We start from the raw sequence: 24,879 nt of genomic DNA on the forward strand, positions 1-24,879 counted from the left end.
TAAAAAAAATCAGCATCACCTGATATAGATGTTCAAAATTAAGAACTGATTCAATAAATTACATTCAAAATACAAGTTCTGAAAACTAACCCAGAAACCAATCCACCAGAGCATCAATAGAAAATTGACCAACACAAATACTAAAATGTAGCAGAAATCAATGATCGAAAAAGAAATCCGAAATGCAATGCCAGGGCAGAACACTCGTAAAACCACACCCCTGTTCTGTACACCAAATCCATGTAACCAACCAACCTAATGCTGTAGTATTCCATGCCATGGTGAAAACCAAAAATTCGGGTTTCCTCCATTCAAAGATGAAGATGTAATGCACAACACGATAGAGCCGATGACCGAAAGAATGCATGAAAAATGTACCACAAACTATACTTTATACTTGGACAGCCTCTCCTTTACAGGTGGCTCCAAAGCCGACATACATTGCTCCCACGCTCCATTCTTCAGCATCTGTCAACAGTCAAAAACCGTATTATAATAAACCAACCAAAACAAACGAACCCATTATATCCAAACGAAGGTGGGATGACCTCTACTCAAATAACTACAAGACAGGGCTTGTAAAAAGTGATTTTGACCATATAACATGAAGCTTTATCAACCATGGAAACAAAATAATGCTACATTCAACACAAAAGAAGCACAGCATATACCTGCTTATAACCAAGGAGCACTTGCGAAACTTCATTGTGTAGCTCCTCGCTTCTTATTTCCTGTAAAAAGAAGACAGAAGCATAGGTCAATATATATATATATATATATATACACAAATATCTATTTCTTTCTATCAAAATAACTATTTTATTAAGCTAAGCAAAATAGATAGAACACATCACCAAGCTATCACACTCTCCTCAATTACATACTAGAGCAAAAAGGTATATAAATACATATACTAATACTAACATAAATCATTCATAATAGTTCCAACGGTTTAATTTCCTCCATCAGATTGTTCTTTCACGTCCTCTTGTCTCAACTCACAATTCACTTCGATTGTGAGAACATAAACATCTAAATGATATAAGAAAAAGTACAATGACGTGTTTGTCTATTTTGCCATAAAGCTATGGTTGTAATAAGAAAGGGAAAAAAAAAGAAACTTACATGCCAGCTAGCAATAGCTCTACATAAGAAAACAAGTGAACTCAAAGCCCCAGATGGATTCGCCTTAACCTGCAAAGACCGGACATAAGTTTCTGCTTGAAAAGCCAAGCAAAAAAACTCGACAATAGCAGGTCCATACCATTGCACAGAGACCCCGAAAAGCATCCTCTTTTTCAATATCATCCCGTATCCTGTTGACATAAAGCAATTATATTGTTTTAAGCCAACAGATGATAAACTTCAAGAATGGTACCAAGTATTCCATATATTTAATTTTCTCAAGTCACTTTGGAGTAATACTTGCTCAACTGTCAAGGTGTTGTTATTTGAGTTCATTGTTTCTCAACTCACAAAGCACAACCAAGGACTAGAGTCGTACAATAGCAAAAGACCGAACACCTCACATTGTCCCAGTATAGCAAGTGCATTTATACCAGTGAGCAACAGACAGTTGTCACTCCAATACATGGGCAATGGATCGGGATCCTATCAAAGTGAACATGACAGACACTGACACAGTTTATAGAAGTGATAGATCCTATAATAGGTTAAAAATTGGACTGCAGTATCATTAGCAAAGAAGTTAGAGAAGCTCAATAATAAGAATCAAGAAGAAAGTATCTTAAACTTTACAACAAAAGCCTACGATCGATGGTTGGGAGCACTCCTCCCAACAGCCAGCATTAGGATTGGTTGTTGTTTTATAGAAATATAGATTTCAATATTTTTCCTATATATGCATAAGTGATGTGACATATGTTGAATACAACGTAAGTACTATTGATTTTGAACGATCCCGAAAACATATGAACTAGGAAAAAGAGTTCAACCCACTAAAGATGGTAACCAGTGGGTGGCATCGACTTTCTGAATGAGAGTAACGATCATCACAGAGATGAAAATGACTTCCTGCTTGATGAGTTTTACTTCGAGCTATCAAAAGAGCCTTTTGTTCAAGACAATATATATCTCATGATTTTAAGTGTTCCAAAATACTAAGAATATTTGAAATTTCTGAACTATACTAAGAATATTTGAAATTTCTAAACTAGTGTTCATCAATTGATTTTTCTCAACCCAGAGTAAACCTTTCAGATCCTTTGACTAGAAAAGTAATTGTACAAAATGATACACCATCGAAATTCTAATTCATATACTTTTTATGTATTTAAAATAACTACTTTCCATATATCAAGGTTTATCGCTTATGGTTCTGCTTAAATGTCAAAATAATCCATGCTTAGGTGATTAAGCAATAGGCACTTTACCACCTAGCTCCATTCAACGATTTATTTAAACACTATTTCCATGAATAAGCTCCAACCAAGCTCATCTAGTGTAATATATACTTTATCAACATAATTGGTATCGGATAGCAAACAAAGAATCGTGTGAGAATAAGAGTTAAAGCGAGAAGCGTAAGAAGGGATCTGAATCCTTGATCACTTTTAATCTCACCCCCACCCCATGAATTGAACTTATCACGGGAATTGATTTGGTGCATCTCAGTGCACCGCATTAGTGTTGATCTTCAATTAGGATTGATCCAAGGGTGGAGATCCCTTTTTGCCCTTATCACCATAACTTCCATTCTCACAGGAACCCAACCCTCAGATAGTATTCCTCCTGATTTCTTTTGTTTAGTTTAAATTGAAGATGTATCTTCATCCTCATAGGCTTGCGTCGTTTTATTTTACCGTTGGTTTAAAACAACAAATAGATGGACAGTTCACTGTATGCAATGAAGAACACAACCACTTACATAGCTAAAGCAATACACCATGATTGCATGAAATGCTCCATGTGGGGTGATACAAGCTCAGGACAGACCGAGGCAAGTCTACCCAAGGTGATGGCACTATTTTCAATGAGTGACTTATTAAGCCCCTGCTCAGAATCAAGAAAAAGATGGTACAATTGAGTAAATAAACAGAAATGTATAGAACAAAAATGAGAAAGAACTTGAAAATAAAAACAAACTAAACGCATGGTCCAGAAAGCACACAATTCACCTCTGCATGTTGAAGGATTGGAACTAAACATGAAATTACTGTCATCACCACCGGAGAAATTTCTTGATTAACCTGAAGCATTTGAAATACAAATGTGAATAGAGGCATTCATTTATAAAAAAAACTCAAATAAAAGTGAAAACTTAAGAAGCATATTTTCCTAGATATACAAATTAGGCAACTTCAATGGCTGCACATGAAGCTTCACAAATGTATCATACTAAAGAGAAAGTACCTTAATTGCTAATTCCCCAATAGCCCAGCATGCATTATTTGCCACAGAGATGGTTTCCTTCAGCTTGGGTGTATTCTGCAAGACGTGTACAACAGTATCAATTATAAGAATGCTAAGAAACAAATACACAGAAAAAAGGAGCTTAAAGGTCATCATACCAGTTGCTTAGCAGCGATATCAAGAAATTCAGGTAAGCGAGGGCGCAAATGAATTGGACAAACCTGATCCAAAAAACACCAACAAGTAGATTACTTGGCAATGTGATATAACTAATAGATTTCAGGACAAGCCAGCAGTCACTCCACTGGGCACGAGTGATTGCGTCCTCTTGATCTCAACAAGTGCAACTTTTAAAAACTTCCAAGTAACAGACCATTAAGATTCAAACTTAAGGTTCTCAAAAATCATTCTTATGATATTAGCTGAGACAATGATTAATGTTGTACAAAGCATGCCAAAGGGAAGGACAAACATAAACCCTAATCAAGACCAAAAACGAATAGCAAAAATTTATGACCATTGTAATATACTAAAATTACCCAAGTTAGAGAACGTATATTGAACATGAACAACTTCACAAATATGAGATCTATAATCTGGCGACATCAGTCGCAGATCTAGAAACTGCAAATTTCCGGTTTTATCCTGCACGACTTGCATCTAAAATCGAGTTGAATACCAGAACAGTTGCAAGTAGTCCTGCTCCAACAAATTGTCTACCAAAACCTAAAATAAATCTTCTCCCACAATCTCCACAAATTTTTATCACGCCCATGAAACCAACTTGAGGCACAATGCTCCTCAAACCATCCAGACAAAAATATTAGAAAAAGTAAATCAAAACCTACAAATAAAATCAATCCTCCGCTCTTTGCTCCTAGTCAAAAAGAGTGGTGACAGATGCACAAATTCTGTTAAGTCGAATCACAACGGCAACACTCCACCGAGAAAAGCACAATCATGAAAGCTGCTGTAGGCTGTCATTGCCATGCTGTTCTCTTTGCCAATGGAGCTTCGTAACATTAAATGGGAACCATGTGAGTTCTACAGGAGACAGACATGCCACTATTCTCACCAACAGTTGTAAACGATTCATTCAAGCAATGCGAATAACTTCAAGCCACAAGGGTGAAGCGACAGGTCTAGGTGGCACAGACGACCAGGTGAAGGGTGAAAGTCAAGGCCTGGAGTACTGCAGGTAACAAGGTACACCACTTGTCTGCCATGAATCAGATGACTATCCAAGGAGAGGGAAACCGCCTACTGTTGTAGAGAAATGGCACCGACCCCTTCGATTGACAAGAGACACAAAGCAAGGGGCTAAAATTAATGTTTTTGCGCCAGGGTCTATATGTGGGGTCAGGCACTGGTAACATGAAAAGCATGCTTATTTCAGTAACTATTACAAAAATAAGTAACAGATAGAGACTATGGGTCAAACAAAGAGAATCCCAAATAAAAATCTAAAGGTAAATACATATCACAATGAATTAATTGCCTTACATATGAAACAAAGGTAAATATAAATTATAGTTTGCAACTAGGCTTTAATAAGAACAGCTTATATATTCCCAACATACCCTTGCAAGGTCTCCAAGCAATGCAAATGCACTTTGACGGATATCAGTGCCATCATCCATGCAACATTGCAGAAGGAGATCCCTTAAATTACTTTGTGAAACCTGTGGAAGAAACATGGCAATGCTTATCATTTCAAATGATAAAATTCAATCCTGCAAGTATTTTTTACAAACAACATTTAGTAATTTCAGAATTGTATTAAAAAAATTATGGAAACAAAGCAGAACGTGCATCCTCAGAAACAAACAGTTCTAATTAGTGGGTGGTGAAATGTTCCAACCATTTAAGGATACAAATGAACCCAGATGAAGGTTTTATTGTCCTATCCATCTTGCAAAAAGAATTGAAATATAATACAAGCCTTAAAAAGAACTACGAAGCTACATAGCATACTACATCAGATTGTAAAAATCAATAACCATATTTTTCAAAAACATATCTAGAACTTTAGCTTATAACCATGGAGTGCATTTTATGTTCAGAAACATGTACTAACCACGTGAAACTATAATCCTTTTCTAGCCACCACAACCAGCCTAGAACTAGTATAGTGCAACATATCACTCGCACAAAGTGCTACATGACCAGATATGTGGAATAGCTATAAACAAGCCAACATCTGAATACATATCTCAACATAAGAATTTTAGACATTTATTTGAAAAATAGAAGCAAATGGTGTTTCAAGCACTAAAGCAAACAGCAAACAAGCTACCATCATATATGCCATACACAATGCAATAAATTACTCATTATTGCAACAAGTCAACAAAAAGTGAATACCAGACTCTCTATCCCACTACCAAGACCTTCAGCAAGTCCGGAGAGAAGATCCAATGAACAAACAACAAATTCTTTGTCAAACTGAGCCCCAGCTGAAACTGGATCAACCTGCAAGAGTACATCAAACTCAGAGAAGCTGCTTATCAAGTGAAAGTTCACAGACAACGTATGCAAGGCTAAAATCTAACCTAACAATAAAATGAGCCGTATAAAATTCACTAGTATAATATAAGTACCAATTCAACCATGGTAATGACTTTCAATTTGAGATGTTACAATGTTTCACAAAAATGTAAGGTGGAAAATCAAACAGATGAAACAATCAGTGGTAAAATGAATAATAGCGTTTACTGTCACAGCAATGGCAAGCTAGTTAGTTATATGACCCATCTTATCAAAACAATGTGCCCCTTTCAGGTAAAAAAATACAACTAAAGGCCACATGTGAAAGATGTATCAATGAATACATTGCGAATGAATGCTATGTCATGTGTACTTTCAGGAAATATCATAATACCCCAAAGGACATACAAATATATAAACTATCAACTGTATATGACATGAATGATTCATAAAAGAGAGAAATTCTTATATCCACAACCTTGGCAAGCTGTTGGCTCTGGATAATGTCTAGGCATCTCTGGAAAACAGGTTGAGAAAATTGTGAGAATCCACTACCCAATGCCTGTAAGAAAATGAAACCTGTTATTACCTAGCAATCATGACCTGGCAGTTGCCCATCCTACTTGATAAAAATAGATGAAAGCATGTACTCAAATGTACATGAATGTACTTGAATCACAGAAAAAACTAAAACAATATTCAAATGCAGAAGAAAGAGACCAAAAATATTAGTACAAAACCAACGTAATACTGCAACAAAAATACCACTCTCTCCGATAATCATTTTTATATACTGAAATGAACAGCTTATGGTTCAGCTTAAGTGCCTGCTTAATCCCCACTTATGTGATTAGACACCATGTCACTTGACAACCTACCGATGCTCAACCATTTTCAGAACACTGTCTTTCTTCTAACAAGATTGAGAATCCCCTCCCGTTTTCCACTTCGTCCCGAAGAGCAACTAGAACCAATTTAGTCATATAGTGACCGGGGCCAAAGAATCCTCAAAATATGTTGTTTCAATGTAAAAGGAGGCTTAACAATAAGTAAGATCGCCATTAGAAAGTTAATTATTAACTAACAAGGTAAATTGACCAGATACACGAATCAGCATAGACATCCTTCAGTTACAGACTTCAACGGCAAGTTCCTCCGCATGCATGGTTGCTTGTTAGTAGCAGCAGTTTTCTGTGTGGGAAACCAGACACCCCAACTTACTAACCCTATCTCCTACCCTCTACCTCTCCGGCTCCCTACCTACCGTCTACTCTAGCCACAAATCCACACCCTTAGTTCCCCACCCTAGTCGTGTCTCCTAACGCTCCTATAAGATATCATGTCCTTGGAATGTCTAAAGCCAGTAAATCGCCATCTCTAACCTCAATTGCTCATCCCACATCCTCCTTGTCCTATCCCTCTTCCTTGCCTCCTTCGACCGAGGATACATGATACATAGGGAATTCAATGGCAGTCATGGATTATAGATGTAACAGAAGATATAGATGTTTCTGAAATAGGGAAGTCGATAAGAAACTTATCCAACTCAAACCACTTGAAGAAGTCTGGGTATGCTATTCCATGTACATGGTCATGAACAACACAAGTTACGTTGGCTCTAGTTTACTGTATTCTGAAACAGAAGTAGAGAAGTGCTACTAAAAGTACCAACTCAAACTTTCGTTTTTTCTTGGTTTCCAGCTAGAACAGATGAGCACCTTTCAGTTGTAAGGTACTCTTACGACCAACTATTTGTCCCTCCAATTCCTTTTCCCACCCCTACTCTACATTTAAATTTGTATTGACTGAAGATGCAAACAGGAACTGAGGAGAACTTGAATGGTATCTGCAACCATGTGAAAACGGTTAACAATTTGCATGAGAACCTGGTCAAACTTACTAGTTACGGAAGAATTTTGTTTCTGGGGTGGGTGGGGTTAAAGTGGTAACTGATTCTTGATCTCCCTAGCTCCCAATTCTTCGTACACATTAAATGGGTCTCAGAATTCAAACCCGTTGTCTTCAAATCTCCTTGCTAATGTTTGCTTATTTACATGTCCGCAACTCTCTAGCAGAACAAAATACTTGAGGCTCCTACTCAATGCATTCAGGAAGACTTATCTAAATTGCAAACCGACATGTTAGGTATTTTACTCATCATCATTAACCAGTTGCCACAGCTCAACCCAGATCATACTCAAAGTAGTACATGTGTATGAAATTGGTAGATGAAGTGATAGCAACGGGGCAGGATTTTGCAGGGTCCTGCTGCATCCCACCACACAGGGGGTGGATATGGGATGAAAGTGGGGGTGGGGACAGCCTGGCAGATATGGGAATAAACTTTAGAACCTAATTCAGATTCAAGATGGATGTGAGGTATAGGGAAGAACCACTTCTTACACATATTGCCGTATAAAAGATTATATATGGATAATATATGTATACATATGTATGTGTGTGTTTGTGTCCTTCCGCATTTGCATTTATATTTTGTATTTTGATGTTGAAAACCTAATATAAGATTTAGGTTTAGTCTCAACTAGTATTGTTTAGGTTTTCAACATACGCATACATACATAATTTGTTTTGCGTATAAACTTAAAATATTTTTGTTGTTTTATTCATTTTGTTTTTCCAGTTTGATTAGTATTTTTCAATTGACACTCTATACAAATTGTATTTCAAATGTAAAGAGAAGTGCTAAAAATTTATTAAAACAAGCCAGAGTTGGGACAGATATGGGTTGAGGTAGTCAAGGGTGGGGCAGATGTGCAGTAGCAGAGAAGTAGGGCTGGAACAAACACGAGGGAGTGGCCCTCTGCCCCATATCCATATAGTTGACATCCCAAGGTAGATACCATAGCTGGTGAGGAGAATTGACAGGAAACAGGAATAATACCTGTGCTATGGATGTAAAGCACTCCAAAAGTGGGAAAAGGTCTTTGTCTGTATTTGAAAGCTGCTGCCACTTTGCAATCAACGGTGGCATCAAAATTTCAAGATGTTTAGGCTGCAAATCACGATGATTTTATCACATAAACGGAATACTTTAAAGCTTTAAATTTATGAAGCAATGAAGTAAAAGAAAATATATACTACAGGCAAGACTGTAAAAGATCACAAATAAACAAGACACTACTACAGTGATTATTACCTGATTCAATTCCCCTCCAACTGCATCTGCCAAAGTACCAATAGCATCATAAACAATTCTGAGATTCCGCCTCTACATAACATCAAGCAAGAAACATCAAATAAGAGTTAGAGGGAGATGAGAAGACTAGAAAAGTGTATTCCATATGCACGATCAACACAAGCCAACAGCAGATTTTAACCTGGTATTTCCCGAATGCGCACATTAGGTGCTGTAAAATGATCTCCAAGCGTGGTTCCAACTCTTCAGCGGCTTCCTGTACTAAATGCATTTAGTTATACATGTCATTTTCGGACAAACTAATTTATGACTCACTGCATCCTTAACAACCTCTTCAAGAGTTGCAAAAGCTGAGCAAGCAGCCTCCTGAACCCGCTTGTTATTATCTAAAATTCTTCTCAAAAGACCTGTGAGAACTTTTTCAAACTGCTCATGTCCCTCCCGATGAGCAATGCCCTGAAATGGAAAACCAAATAACCGATTCTCACGTAACCAAAGTGGCAAATCATAATAAACAGCATATACAACATGTAAGTGGAAGGGCTGATAAATATACTGTATCATTTCCAGACAGCAGAACAATATAGTACATATGTGAACAACCTTAACATATGCATTAAGCCACATGAAAAATCACCAAAGTCCTGAACTACACACCAATCTTGTATGAATTCAGAATTCGAACACAACATAGCACAATATACAGATTCCACACTGCAGTACTAGAAAGACAGTATCTTCCTGCTTTCACCAAAAAAAAACAAAATCAAGCCTTTTCTGTGATATGGATCACATTTCCAACTGTTCGCTTCTATATTGGGAATTATACAAGAGGGCTCTCAATCCTACCTCAGCAAAAATATCATGGAAATGCATCCGCCCTCATAGAATGATGTACTTATGTGCCACCTCAGTGCCCAGAAAGATACTTTTGACACTTTCCAAGTCCATTAAAAATTCTTGTAGAATGGTAGAAAATACTCATTTGATACCCTCTTAACTCGATCCACTAGTTATAAATGACTAAAAAATATCTACTGTGTCTGAAGCAAATCAAAATAGTCACACGTACCGAAGACAATACTAAATTTCTCAAGCACCTAAAATAACAATGAATGGAATTTGGGTGCTTAAGGTTACATAATCAGATCCTCCAACCATAAACCTCGTAAAATCTTCCTAAGCCACAAGACACGGCAATCGTCTATGTATACCTTCTAAAAACGGCACTAAAAAACATGTCCAGACTAGTTGAAGTAGACGCTATTTATTCTGGTTTATGTTTGGGCAGGCTGACCTGCCTTCATCCCTTTGTTTCAACTTTTGGCAACCTGACTGCTGTAGCACTGCTACCAGTAAGGGGGTGTCAGTCAGAACATAGAGAAAAATTAGCAGAGACTTGTATACAAGGGAAGGACCTTATAATCTTGTATAAGAGGAAGAAGATTTAAATAGCAGATTAGTTGCTTCCATGATTAAGCTTCACCTTGTTCACCTGGATTCAGCAGATGCTTCCTACAACTAATGTGTCCAGAGTACTGTCTCTAAAACTCCATATGACAAATTGAAAATAAAATAACTCGCATTACAAATTTGATATTCCACATTCAGAGAACTTCGAAAATAATGTGCTTTCACAAAAGCAAGTGATACTCTAAGTGTGTAAGAATGAATCATCATTATACCTGGACAATAAATTTGCTAAAACGCGAAAGTGTCCAACACGAAATACTTCGTATCAAAGGAAACTTATCATCCAAAAGGGGGATGAGGAAGGCTACAATCTGCAAGAAGAAATTTCAAGTATTGTCAATCTTTCAACTTCAAGAGCACTCAGATATTACAAAAATAAGACAAAAAGAAACATTTCTACTTAAGCAAAGAATATTGGGGTTTTTTTCCATTTTTTCCCAGCAAAAACTCCAATCCCACAAAAGTGCAACATTTCTTTCAAGCATGCATTAAGAAACTATTTGGTCCACTCAAACAAATCAATTTTCAAACATCTTTAAAATATTAAATTAAATCTTGGACTATATATACATAGATGGAGGTTCAAACTAGAATAGTACCATTTCATGGGAACACATGAAGCAGGCAGCCATCACATGTGATAGTGTATGGGGATGAAATAGTGTGTGGGCGACTTGCGCCCATGTCCATCATGTGTGTATCACTAGTTTATCACATGAGATGGTTGCCTGTTTCAGGTATTCTCGCGTTCTAGTGAAATGGTATCGTTCTAGTTTGAACCTTCCCTATATATATATATATATATATATATATATATAAATGGATAGAGAAGCACCTAAGTTGTGGCAATAGTATCGTTGCACTTTTGTGGAAGAGAGTTACAAATATGAAGTAAGAAAATTTGATTGCTCAATGTGTCAAGAAAAACAGTCAACTCTTATTACATGCAAACCTAAGGTTGCGATAAAGCATTTTTGAAAGACACATTTTTATATTGCACTACACATTTCAGTTGTAGCTTTAATAGGTCCTTGAGAAGCATCCAAAACTTTATTACAAATAATACCAGTATGGGTTTGCCTAGGTATTCAACATCATGCAATTGTTTCTATAATCTCAAGCTTATCAACATCTTAACTATAGAGCTTACCTCCGAAAGATGAGGATATAGACCATTAATGCAACCCTCGGCTATGGCACCAAGAGCTAAAACTGCAGCCTCCCTCTCTTTCCAACTTGCATCATCTGATGTGGATAATTTAGACTGCACAGACCATAACTTTTATATGATTTCCATGACAAAAAGTAAGCCAATTGCAAAATAGCTCAGTTAAAGATCAATCCAGTACATCTATTTTCATTTTCAGATTCCTGAGTTATAGGAATAAACACAAGACTGATCAACCCCATGGTTAACCAAAAATTGCTGAGTTTCGTTTTTAGGTCAAAAAGAGGATGAAGTTGTTTTCTCTTTCCTTCTTTCCTTCGGGATCAAAGCAAATATATGGCATCTCCAGACAGGATGTAGTTGGGGATATTGGCTCAGTTACCAAACAATGAAGAAATTAAGAGATTAGTTAATCATAGCAAAAGAGCTAAAAGCTTTGAGATGGTAGCAAGCTGTGATTCATGTGTTACTGAAAACTCCATGGGCTCTGTTGGCTGATGGTAAGACCTGACAAGATCTTAAAGACACATGTTAGGCCAAGAAAGGAAAACATGTGTAAGATGAACTTTGCAGCAATTAGAATGTTGAGGTGGACGTACGGGCATACAACAAGGTATAGGATTATAAATAGAAATATATGGGAAGAGGTTGGAGTAGGAACAGTTGCATCACTTTAGATGGTTTAGTCATTGCCAACACATACCTAAAAATGCAGAGGTTAGGAGAGGAGGTTGTAGAAGAGGTCGAGGTCAGATAACATGGGTAAGTAATTAAGTGTAATTGCAGCATGTAGAATATAATACAGAAGTTTCCCTTCGATAGGAACACAGTGAAGGACACTATTCATGTACTGAAGGCTGAACCCTCAGGAGTCACCACTTCATGTTTTCTATTCTGTTTCACTGCTCCATAAATTCTTTTAGGTTCAAACTTTAGCCTACCCCAACTAGTTTGGGATAAAAAAACCCACTGGTCTTGGACACATAAGCAAGAAAACATAAGAGGAATAAGAAGATATGGATGAACTAGTTGCATCCTTCACGCAAGATCCAACTCGAACAATTCAACTCTGACCAGAGTTGGCAATCACATCAGTATACAAAATGTAACAACAAACTAGGTTTAGTAACTGGTAGAGAATATCCTCAGAGTCAAAACCTTACAAAAACGAATAAAACAATTACCTGGACAAAAGGCATTAAAGTTGGAAGAATCTCATCTCCAAACACATTAGAGATTATATCCAAAGCAGCAGCACTACATTTCCGGAGGTTCCATATATTTACTATGTCATCATCCTATAATTGCAAAGTATAACCAAGAAAAGGAACCAGAAAAGTGCCATTAATAACAACCCTTACCAGGATAAGGACTATTCTCCAAGCTAACACATCAGCTGATAGAGATTATTTGTCAAAGAAATATAACTCTTAGTGAAAAAGGGGTCAGAAACATACATCATCTTCAGCATCCTCTGATCCATGGAAACGTGATGAATGGAAACGTGGCTTCAAATCCTGTGAAGCTAATATAAATAAGAGAATTGTTCAAGGATCATATGTATAAGGATCCTAAAGAGTTATAAATGGAGACAGAAATCAGAACCTGGTCTCGGTCGGGAAGAGAGCCATCCTCCTGCAATTATGAATCTAAGTTATAATCTACCAAAAAATAGTCCTCTATTCCAAACCAAAAAAAAACAGTTGAACTACAAGACTTGAAAAGGAGTTGACCTCTGCGTCAAGTAATGACTCATCATCCTCAGCATAAGCCATGTTTGACAACAAAACCTACCAATTAACCATATACACATGAAACCCCAAAGAAGAAGCTTTTCCAAATACCACGTAAACTAATGCAGAACGAAAAAATAGAAAAGACTAACATACTGGAATCAAACGAGGCAAGAATGCTCTTAAGTTCTCAGGTGGCAATGGAGCTTCACAATATGCAGACCTGACAATTTGAAGATTTAAGAATGGTGGCATCGAAAAGATAAAAATAAAATAGATTCGAAGATCTCAGCATCAAGTTCCTTTTTCAACAAAAAATGAATAGCACCCTTTTCTCAACAAACACTTCATCATACTGATGTATTGGTACGTACAGATAGGTAATATCAGAATTTGGTTACCATTTTAAACCCTCACAATATTGCTTCAGACTATGTTTTCTAATCCTGCCCTAATGATGGAAATTTACTACGAACCAAATTTTGATAGAACACTTGGCATTTTAACTAGAAAGATATGATAAGTTGTCAGACATAAACAAAAGAAACACTCAAGTACCACTTTTCAGGTTCTTCAAATCTTTTCTTTTATTCCTCAGAAAGAGGTTAGTCTGATCGAAATGTTTATTTACAAAGATAATTTAAAATGCAACTGTAAACAGGTATATATTTAACAAGAAAAAGTTTATTAAAACACATAGAACTAGGGGTGGCAATTCTGTACCAAACCAAACCAGCCAACATATGTACCAACGTACCAATTAAACCGGTACCAACTTAATTGATACAGTCAGTTGGTAGAACCGTACCAAATATGCGAACTAGGTTGGTACATGGTATTGGAAGTCGTGTACCACGGTAGTACCATGGTACCAACTTATTTAATTATTTATTAGTTTTTGTATTTTTTATGTATTGAATACTGAACATTGTACCTTTAACTTTTTTGTTTGAACAATTGCATGTTTGCAAATTTTGTTCATTGCAATTAAAACCCTTAAACATTACATGTTACCTGGAACTCAAAACTGTCACTCAAAATTTGAAGAAAATGACAAGTTTTCATATATTTAACTTGAAATTGGTACAAAACCATTACCAACATGTACCAACCAAAATAAATCGGTACCAGTTAAGTTGGTACACAGTATAGGATTTTGCGTACCAATTATAATTGATTGGTACACGGTATTGGAGTAAAAGACTTGGTACCGTACCAAGTCCACCATTACATAGAACAGATATGAGGAGTCATTCTCCTAAAGCTAATTGACAAAATCAGCAACTTCATATTCCTAAATTTTTTATCTAGTTTTCCGACTTTAGCTCAGCAACACTTTATCCACATGGATAAATGTTCATCCTAAAAATTCCTCATCAAGTTGCAGGCATGAATTAGCAGAACAAGACTCACAAAGAATGGAAATTGTAACCCAAGAAGGTTTATTGTGTTAAAAAATTCGAAGCAGTTTTTAACAATTGCTGAAGTCAATTACGATCACCATCATTGATTCTAGCAGCCACCGAGTCATCTTAGGAGGTGTCCCATAAAACAAACCGAACAATTGTTAAAACTATGGAATTGGTGTTTAGTGGAAGCTGCTATGTGGCAAGTGTTCTATAACAGAAATTTACCACCCTAACCATCTAAACTGTATTAACCAAATTACTGTTTGATAATGCTAAAAGATAAATAATGAATACCTTCAACACGTAATTTAATAATAATATGAATATACTGAAGCCAACCAATACATTGCTATAAAAATGAAATAGTTGTTACAAGAACAATCATTAATATAGACAAAAAATAATAAAACATAAAAAGTCATTTGTATTTGATACATACTCTATAGAGGAAACTGAAAAAAAATTGGTTAAACAGAATAAAATCCAAAAAAAATGATATGCAAAAATAATACACAACAAAAAGAATAATGATAAAAACGAAATGGAAGAAAATAAAAGAAAAAAAAAACATTTTAAAGAAAACAAAAAGAATAAAGCAAAAAAAACAATCGAAAAATAAAATGTGGCGGCTTAATGTGTATTCAAGAAGAAAAATGATATTGGCTATACATCAGACTAGCACTAATATAATTGAGTTCCTTGTTAACTTGGCAAAAGGGTAGCAACTATATAAGGATTGCTAGGCAGGGATCATGAAGTGATATAAATGCCTAACATTTGTGCCACACTGAAATCCACTAGCAAGCGTAGAAGTAATCTACGTTGTTTAGCTTTCCGTGGGCTTGCTGACATATGTTACAGTTTAATGAGTATGTAACTAATAATGGATAAATTCAACTTCCGACAGAGTATTAGTTTAACTTGACCACATAAATGACAATACATAATGGCATTGGCGCTGTCACTTTTTACCCCCAAATATTCCCTTCTACCTACAGAATAGCTCCAGTAATATCAAATAAAATCAAGATGCTCTGTTGTAATAAAGCATAACTCCATTAGCAACATGGTTTAGCCACCTACAAGCTCACACTATCTAAGAGTTAGGTAATTCATAAGATGATGTCTATAGCCTACAAAACATTCATACAAAGCCTTTAATCTCCATGAAAACGTGAACACAGTCCTTACTTATACAAGCCTAAACTAAGAACGGGCTAATAATGCTTAATCAGTACCGGCTTTCATTGACCTGATAACCATTATCATACTGTTGAAAGCTCAATGAGACCCTCTCATTAGCTTATATACAATTTCACCATAATGCAAAGAACGTTCTGCAGTCATCATTTTCCTCATGTACAGACATCCCCGCAACAGTTGCTTTTAATACCATGCCAATGTGAAGAAAATGAAAAACTACCTACCCTTATTGATGATCGCCATTTGTTCAGAGAAATTAGACATGTGAATCAGGAAAAGACTATCAAACAGCTACAAGCAAGTTGCTCAAGAATCGGATATAGAGCTACAGGCAACGGTTACCAAAATTCGCAGGCTTCAAGAGAGACTTCCTCATCAGGATCCTTGTTCACTTGTAGCATGTATTCAATTACATTACGCAAATGTGGCTGCAAAGGACAAAATCAAGTGGTATAGTATGAGATAAGCAAAGAAAAGTGATCACGAAATTATACATGATGAAAAACCCAATGTGTGTTGGAACACTGATGAACAAGAAAGCAGAAAGATGTGAAAATAATGAATGAGAAATAAAGAAAATGAAATCAAAATCCCACCTCGAGGAAAGAAGGACGAACTTCAATTAGCTGAACAAAAGCCGAACAAACCTATCCACCATGCGAGTAGTTATTATTAATGATGAAAAGCAGCACTTTGCAAGAATATAATTTCGATTCAATCCAAAACCATAAAAAAGAATAAAAGAGAAGTTTAAATGTTCCACAAAACTGCAGATCATCACACAGATTTCCATTGAAAATACAAATAGTACAATATCTAAAAAGACAAGCAATTGTTAGTTCACACCATCTCAGTATCAAAGAATGAGAAAAGTGACAAACTATGTGACAACTGATGATTGACAAGATAACAGTTAAAAATAAAAAATATAATAAAAACACTTCTTAATAAAAGTTAAAAGCAGCTCAAGAGGTAAACAGCATCCCTCCATGCTCACTCCAATCGAGAACCCAGAAATATATACTTTGTAACAGTTCAGACATTATCCTGGCAAAAACACCCTCTAATGCCAACAAGAATCAAGTGTACCAGACAGAGTAATTAACAAAAAACACAAACTTTTGGAGTAGGTTAGGAACTTGTGGATCTAGCATTAACAGATTGTTCAAACGAAGTAAAAGGATCTGAGAAGAAAAAACCGAACAAAGTTCCAAAATTCAGATGCCACATTTGGACAAGAGGTGGAAATATTTACCAATTTCCGTACTTCTGATGATGGATCATTGGCGAGAACAAACAAACCTTGCAGGTAATTATCCATAGACATATACAAAACCTGTAAAAAGTTGAAGTGTCTATCGCTTAGTATCTTCTACAGTGGCTAGTACAGTTAGTAGAAAGATAAAATGCTCAAATCATACTCACTGGTGGCATCAACATAATGTACTGATTTACAGAACCCAATGCAAGCTTTCTCAGAGACGCATGTGGTGACTGAAATAACTGTACAGAGAAAACATCACTTAAGACCATGAGATGGTGATCAAGAACAAATGTTCAGACATACAAGATGGAGTAACTAAAAAAAAAATTAAAGACCTAAACTGGACCTCATCAACTGCAAGCAAGCACACATGAGAGAACGAAGAGAAAGTACAAGAAGCTGTTTGTCACAAACTAGTTGGGGAAGAAGAGAAAAGATGAATAATCATAATAACAAGAACAAAGTGTTACCTGGAGTAATCTTGGGAGAAATATATCAATGGGCCTTTCTGATGATCCAGGATTTTCCGCATCCAACACTTGAGGAATATCCTCACAAATCTGTATTTTATGGTAATTTCGATGTGTAAGACTATCAACCTTTAGATTTAAATGTGAATCCTCTAAAAGAATAAGTCAGGCTACATGACTACTACCAGCATGTTAAACACACACACATATATAATACAGATCTCCAAAAGTGACATACCAAATATGAAACCTAAATGAAATCCACTTATTTTAGGGATAAATGGAGTTATAATTATCTTCCAAAAATACGACATAATTTGTTTCAAAACTACACTTGACTTAATTCCATTTAATATGTTTCCTTTTTAATCAATTTTTAATCTTTCATTTAATCATAACCATTGATCAAAAAAATAAACGGCTCAGATGAGTTTGTAAAGTTGACACCAATGCATTGGTTAACAAAAGAATATGCCTCTATATGTATGTATATATATAGGGGCAGGTTTAAACGAGAATGCTAACTATTTGAGAAAACAAGAAAAAGGTCGTTAATGTACAAAATCATATATGATTCATGTAACAAAGCATACATGATCCGGGCGACTTTGCGCTGCGACTTAAGTGGCCTCAAAAGTCGTCCGCTTCCATTTAATGTAAATTCACATGTGATTTTGTACATTAACGACGTTTTTCTTGTTCTCTTAAATAGTTAGCGTTCTCATTTGAACCTTCCTCTATACATGTATGTGTGTGTGTGTATATATATATATATGTATGTATGTATGTGTATATATGTATGACTGACTTGCGATAAAGGGTAAATAAGTAAGAAAATGACAGAGATATGCAAAGAGCTCCTATCGGGGATAGTATCCCCTAAGAAGTTGAGTACTATAAAGGTGAAATAACCTCAAGGAGGCCCAAAACATATATAAATAAAACCTATAATGGGCTCTTAAATAAATTTGTCAACGATTATCATATTTCATATTCACATCCCGTGCATTTCATGCCAATCCCTACATTCCACGCATCTCCCCTGATTTTACCCCTCCTCTCCAATTTATTACAACCCTACGGAGCTTCTTGATCTATGTTGTTAATTGCAGCACAATAGCGACGCAATATTGGTTGTAGGACACTTGAAAAGATGGGGTAAAATGGCCGAAATGACCCTGATTTAACGGATTCAATAGAGTTAAGTTGAGGGACCCAGCTCGTAACGAAATACGAACCACGTGGACACCGAGTGTACTTATTTTAAAATAAGGATGGCATCCAAATTTTGAGTAAACCACAAGGATCAACATGAAATTTACTCTAAACTTAATTATGTTTGTAGTTATTTTGTGGAATTTTATGTAGCGTCTATTGATTCATAAGCTATCAATGGCTATGTTAGTGAAGTTGTAAAGAATGAATATAAAAAGACCACTCCTCTTGGTTAATACATCGCAACTCTACATCCGTATAATGCTTACCTTCTGTGTTCTATATTCATACATATTCTTTGAAAATGTAGAAGCAAGCCCGTGATTAGACATAAATCATGAAACCAATAATAGCTTTTAATATGATTCACAAATTGGCAACTATGAATATAGAGTAAGGTGATAAGAAGTTATGCATGAGAAAGTGGATGCACATCAACAAAACAAGAACTAGATATTGTAGTTTTGATAGTTGCAATGAACTTGATGACTGGAGTAGACAAGTTTGTTCCAAGGGATATCCTTAGACATATGGTAACATTCCCCTTAGTGGACAAAAGTGCCCCCTTTTGCATTTGCATTGATCCCCCATTTATCATCTATGTTGTTACAATGGTCAAAATTTGAAATCATGGTCAGGACTGTGGTTTGATATAGCGGGTATAAAGGTCTAAAGTAGTTATATATGTATACATTACTTAACATATTATATAATTTCACTATCGGGAAATCAAGAAAGGTAGACAATAACACTATGTCCACCGTATTGTCAGCTCGATCATTGAAAATGGAAGTGGGATAACCAATAATGTTTCTCACAACAATGTATGGCAATTTAGCACCGCCATTGCAACTAAAAATTGTGGTCAGATTTGGCAAATAGCACAGCTATTAGCAACATTGCAATTCCACACCGCTACTCCCGACAACTGCGAACCACTATACCAGCTCTATGACACCACTATAGCGACAAGATTAAGAACCTAGTTTATCATCCGTATCAATAAGATATGAAGAATGTCTTTCTCTAGGTTTTCACAAAGTGGAAATACAAATCAAATGACCAACTCTTGCAGTTTAACAGATTACTTTATAGTAGGGCATCCTCAATACAAGATTGTTAGGTAGAGTTTTTCTATAATAAGCTTTTTGACAAGTTGCCCTAAAAATTCAAAAAAAAACTCTTGGATGGTTCATGTATGCATATTTGGTGTATAAACAAGTGTCAAGTCACTTTATCTTCTCTAGAAATGGGCATGGAAAAGCATTGCTCTATCTTTGTATGGAGTATACACTACGATTAGAATTTTGATACCTAGAATATAGCTAACCCAGAAATGTTTCTTGAAACCAAACTGTGGTGATAGATCTTTGCAGAACTTGATGTGCATTGAGATGTACAAATCTATAAGTAGAAACTTATATGTCAACGGCAATAGTTATTGATCTCTTGTATGGGTGGCAACTTACATGTAAACAAACCAATTGGCTCATGGCTCAAAATGTCAGGTCTACCGCAAAGATTAAAATTCTACAGGTCCTAAGATGTTTACTACATTGTGAGAAAGTTGATTTATTTTACAGTGACAAAGCCCAACATTAATATTTAGTGAGTGAATTCAGGTCTACTCCCTAACCTAATTAGTAAGATCGCTTTGTATTGTGGCACCTCAATTTCATAAGATTCTATACTCAAATCAAGGATACTACAACATAGAGGGATTCACAAAAATGGAGTAAGAAAAAGTAAGTGGGTTTATTAATCTTGCCACTAATCACGAGGTTCAGTGGTGGAAGTCTCATCATACAAGAGTTGCTTTGGTTCAAATTTGATTTAATAACAAACAATACACATGTCACGTGACATGGTACAAATAAGCAATAGCATGTTTTCTATGTAAGTTATAGATCCTTTCAGACAGCCTAGTGAGATCGTATTATGATACACAGAAAAGAACCCTCCTTTGCATGACCACACCAACACTAGCAAAAAATCACTTGATGTGACCATTTTATGGGTATGGCAGGAAAGCCTCTTTTACACAACAATGCATATCCACAAGTATTACTTATTTGTTGACATCATATTAAACCTCTCAAAAACCCTAGATATATTTATATGTAGCAAGTGGATCATGGTCATGATAAATACTTATAGTTGACTTGAGCATGCATGATTGTCAAAGATATCACAACCATCACTTATTTATTAGTTTATATTTGTATACATCCACAGTCTTATCCCATGGTAAAATATTGACTTGAATTCTATTTACTTGAAACCATTTGTATGGTTCCTAATAATGCTATCTCCTTTTGTACAACCGCTTTTTATTTTTCACCTTACCATTTTATTCTCAAATTGCAATCATAACAAAGTCGTGATCAAATCACTCCATAATAATAAAAGATAATCATTCCACTTTTTCACATGCAAGCATGAGAAACCACACAAGGTACATAATTAATCAAAAAAACAAGGATCAAATATAGAAAATCTTCAAGGAAAAAACATCTTAACTAATATAACAGATTACAATAATAACAGTCATTACAACCGTATCACGCTTCAATAATAAATTCCACTTTTTGCATGCAAGCATGAGAAAACACACACGGTACATAATGAAACAAAAGAAGCAAGGATAAAATGTCGAAAACCTTTAAGAAAGAAACATCTTCCTTAAGATAACAAATATCAAGGAACGGAAGTATTATGTATATGTGAAGGATCAAATGAAGTCAGGCATAACAAGAAATACCTTAGACAAAGCATCCATAGCACCTTCCATATGAGTTAGGTCATTACTTTCCAAGCACTTGACAAGGGAATGCAACAACTCAGGCCATCCTAAAACACCCCCAAGCTGAACAAGAACGCTAATGATAGTTCCAGAAGTAGACCTGATCTGTCTATCTGCTGCTCCTAAACATGGTAACAACTCAGCTTTTATGTATTCCTGATTTGCTGGAGGCATGGATTTGAATGCGGTTTTAAGATTATTTTTCAGAAGCAATCCAGCTGCTTGCCGAACCTCCACCGGCTTACCCTGAAAATTGTACATGTCATATCAACCCAAAGAACATGCATATCAAAGAACTTCATCTTCACCTAGCCACTCTTATAAACAAAGACAATAAACACCATTAATATTAAACCAATCAAATGATATGAAAAAAGATGACAAATTTAAAGAAAATTATCAGGTATTCTCTATAATGCATAAATTGTTGCATTTGCCAAAAACAAGCAACTGTTTCTTAAATGCCTCAAAATCCACGTGAAAGGATATTAGTTTTAAATGCAGTTCAATGAGCATTGTATTTCCTATTCGAAGAAAGTATAAGAACCCCGAGGAGGTTATTTGATGGTTAAAAAAAGTTTCGCAAACTGATTCTTTAGTTACTACTATATTTCTTACAGTATATCTAGATTAGCATTTGTGCCTCCACAATAACAGGGAGCACAAAATTCCACCCTCCACAAAAATTAATTCTTTACTTCACCAAAGCCTTCAAAAACAATAACTGGATACAAGGGTACTACTATGTATGTCACTACACCAAAGAGGGAAAAAAAATAGGTTGACAAAGAAGTGAAGTTTCTTGTTAAAACATGAGTTGCTATTGGACAAGTAAAATACAGGTTGTACATAGTTTATTGGTTAATGGAAAGTTGTTATCACAAGTTCGTTATTAGCTACAAACACCTTAGACTTCTCTACTAAGTACTAGGCATACAAAATAAAAGAAACAGCTATCTAGTTTATGTTTCGAACTAATAAATCCTTAGTGAGCAATTAAGTTTAACCGTTTATCTAGAATCTTAAAAGAAATTCCATTACAACTTGCCTTCAACAACTGCACGTAGTCAGTAAGTGTGACCAACTCCAGGTAACTAACAGTTTCTATCATGCAAAAACAAATGTTGAACTGCCAATTAAGACTAATCAAACCGGGAAACTTAAATTGCAACCGAAAAGCGATAATAAGATTATCATTTATATCTATAGAGTGAAAAATCAAATGCATAGTGTCTACTAATTTACACCATATGTTTGATTGTTGATTTTAGTTTCTGAATTTCGGCCATTGTGACCTTTTCAGCATAAAGTATTACAATGGCTCTATGGCTCACCTAGTAATTTCAAATAAGCACAAGAACTGAAAGTGAAAATGGAAATGTCAACTGATAGACCCTTAGCCAACAGCTATCAATGACTCATAGTTAGTTTCTTACAGCTATGATCAACAAAACTGTCCATGGAGAGCAATACAACCTTAGACGTGGGCAGATAGATTCAGGGTTTCAGAAAAATTTGGCATCTAGATGTACCTTTGAAAGAAAAAATAATAATCACTTCCAAATTTCCAATTTCTAAACTTCAGTGCTGCTTTTCTAACACTATCAACACTGAGAAAAATATTTCAAATATGTGCAGCTTCCATGAATGCTTTTCTCAACATCACTTTATTTTAATTTATAGCGTAAAACAACAACCCTTAATCCAAAGCCAGCATGGGAAGGATGAAGAAACTATAAGACTGTAAAAGCCAATAGGAAATACAGAGACAAGCCATCTAGGGTTCCCAAACATGAATGCCATCCTTAGACATCTATCGTATTGCTAAATTTAGTTTATTCCACTCACTCAAAGCTCTCTTCCCTGCTTTCCCATGTCAACCTTGGTAAACACCCTCCTACAAATCTCCTCTTTGATACAAATCTCCTGATCCAATTGTGCATTCAAAGGTCTACCTGCCTCTTCCTCAACGAACACAGCTCAATAGGTTTAAGATGGTGTCTTAAAGAATTCAGCTAGAGGTCTATAGTATACTAATTTACTTAAAAAACATATTGGTTGGGAACTGTAATCTGCACTGCAATGCACCTAAGGCCAATCAATCAGGAAATATTGATGAAAAAAACCATCAGCTACAGATGATCATAACAAGCAAGAACCCCACCTTATTTCAACGGGACCTTACATAGTGTGAGCTCTCTATGATGAACTGGGAGCAAAGTAATATAACTTAGCAATAATGAACCTAATCAAACCCCTCAACATAGCCCTGACCCTTTTTATATCAAAAAAAAAACCATTAAAAAACCAGAATTACCTCGGCATGGGCCAAGATAAAGGCGAGGTAATTATTGAAATCGGGGAACTGAGAATAGTGCTGGAGTTGCTGCCATATCTGAGATTTATCAGAAGAAGGAGAAATTTGTTGCTCTAGTAGTCCACAGATCTCCTTGAACCCTCCTTCTTGAGGTTGCCATGTAGCCGCCGCCGCCACCACCACCGCCGCCGCCATAGCTGATGAGCAAAGGGTTTTTCACTTATTAGCAGATACTGATGCTAGATTGTGAAGATGTTGAGAGCGAGGGAAGGTGTTGAATTGGTTACCAAAAGGTAAGAAGTTTCCTCGTCGCAGAGATGCCGATGACGACTGCGCTATGTTCAAATCAACAACAGGGGTTTCGGTTTATGCCCTTTTGTTGGATTGATTCGATTTTCTCCCCCTTCTGTTTTCTTTTATTTTGCTAAACAGGTGATTTAAAAATACCACAAATGCAATGCTCAAAATCTCTACGGTTTTCTGTAATTTTTTAATATAAATTTACTAATAAGAATTAAATTCATTTCCGACAAAATATTTATTTTTTAAGATTTTAACGTAAATTATATTATTATAATATTCTCTAATTTATCATTCTAATACATTTTTTAACTCAATTTTAGATGTTGTTCGGTAGTTGTTGAATGATTTTGTGCAAATGATTAAGAGACTCTGATAATATGGTGCAGAATGATTAAGAGACTCTTATGATATAGTGCAAAATGAAATATAATTGTTTGTAATTGTTTACAATGAAATTAGAGCGCTTAATGGTTAAGGGAGACTCAATATACAAAATCATTCAGAG

General features: G+C 35.7%; 1 protein-coding gene across 4 annotated transcripts; it reads right to left on the bottom strand.

Moving 5' to 3' along the window:
- LOC112511511 (transportin-1) lies at nucleotides 1-24,453 on the bottom strand. Of its 4 annotated transcripts, XM_025117154.1 has the most exons (30): nucleotides 24,359-24,453; nucleotides 24,072-24,268; nucleotides 21,713-22,000; nucleotides 17,737-17,826; nucleotides 17,428-17,505; nucleotides 17,258-17,338; nucleotides 16,599-16,649; nucleotides 16,345-16,430; nucleotides 13,547-13,613; nucleotides 13,391-13,447; nucleotides 13,263-13,292; nucleotides 13,115-13,174; nucleotides 12,842-12,955; nucleotides 11,640-11,753; nucleotides 10,702-10,800; nucleotides 9,347-9,472; nucleotides 9,198-9,272; nucleotides 9,017-9,088; nucleotides 8,762-8,872; nucleotides 6,338-6,421; nucleotides 5,737-5,844; nucleotides 4,953-5,054; nucleotides 3,531-3,593; nucleotides 3,373-3,447; nucleotides 3,138-3,209; nucleotides 2,888-3,012; nucleotides 1,265-1,316; nucleotides 1,126-1,194; nucleotides 672-731; nucleotides 1-468 (listed from the first exon to the last, which is right to left on the bottom strand). In XM_025117154.1, the coding sequence occupies exons 2-30, from the start codon at nucleotides 24,264-24,266 to the stop codon at nucleotides 385-387; spliced, it is 2,688 nt and encodes an 895-aa protein (XP_024972922.1). In that variant the 5' UTR covers nucleotides 24,267-24,268; nucleotides 24,359-24,453; the 3' UTR covers nucleotides 1-384. The 4 variants fall into 4 exon arrangements, 3 of the variants coding, with proteins under 3 accessions (XP_024972922.1, XP_024972921.1, XP_024972923.1); XM_025117153.1 differs by having other exon boundaries at nucleotides 24,072-24,453; XM_025117155.1 differs by lacking the exons at nucleotides 24,072-24,268; nucleotides 24,359-24,453 and having other exon boundaries at nucleotides 21,713-21,769; nucleotides 21,855-21,937.
- Between the last annotated feature and the right edge of the window lie 426 nt (nucleotides 24,454-24,879).

This window comes from Cynara cardunculus (assembly GCF_001531365.2).
Source record: "Cynara cardunculus var. scolymus isolate 2C chromosome LG 4, CcrdV1, whole genome shotgun sequence".
NCBI lineage: Eukaryota > Viridiplantae > Streptophyta > Magnoliopsida > Asterales > Asteraceae > Cynara > Cynara cardunculus.

Coding starts and splice junctions, on each gene's coding strand:
- LOC112511511 (XM_025117154.1), bottom strand. CDS start 24,266: ATGGCGGCGGCGGTGGTGGTGGCGGCGGCGGCTACATGGCAACCTCAA. Junction 5,845..6,337: donor AGAGCCAACAGCTTGCCAAG/GTTGTGGATATA, acceptor GTACTCTTGCAG/GTTGATCCAGTTTCAGCTGG. Junction 1,317..2,887: donor TGGTGTATTGCTTTAGCTAT/GTAAGTGGTTGT, acceptor TTATGTCAACAG/GATACGGGATGATATTGAAA.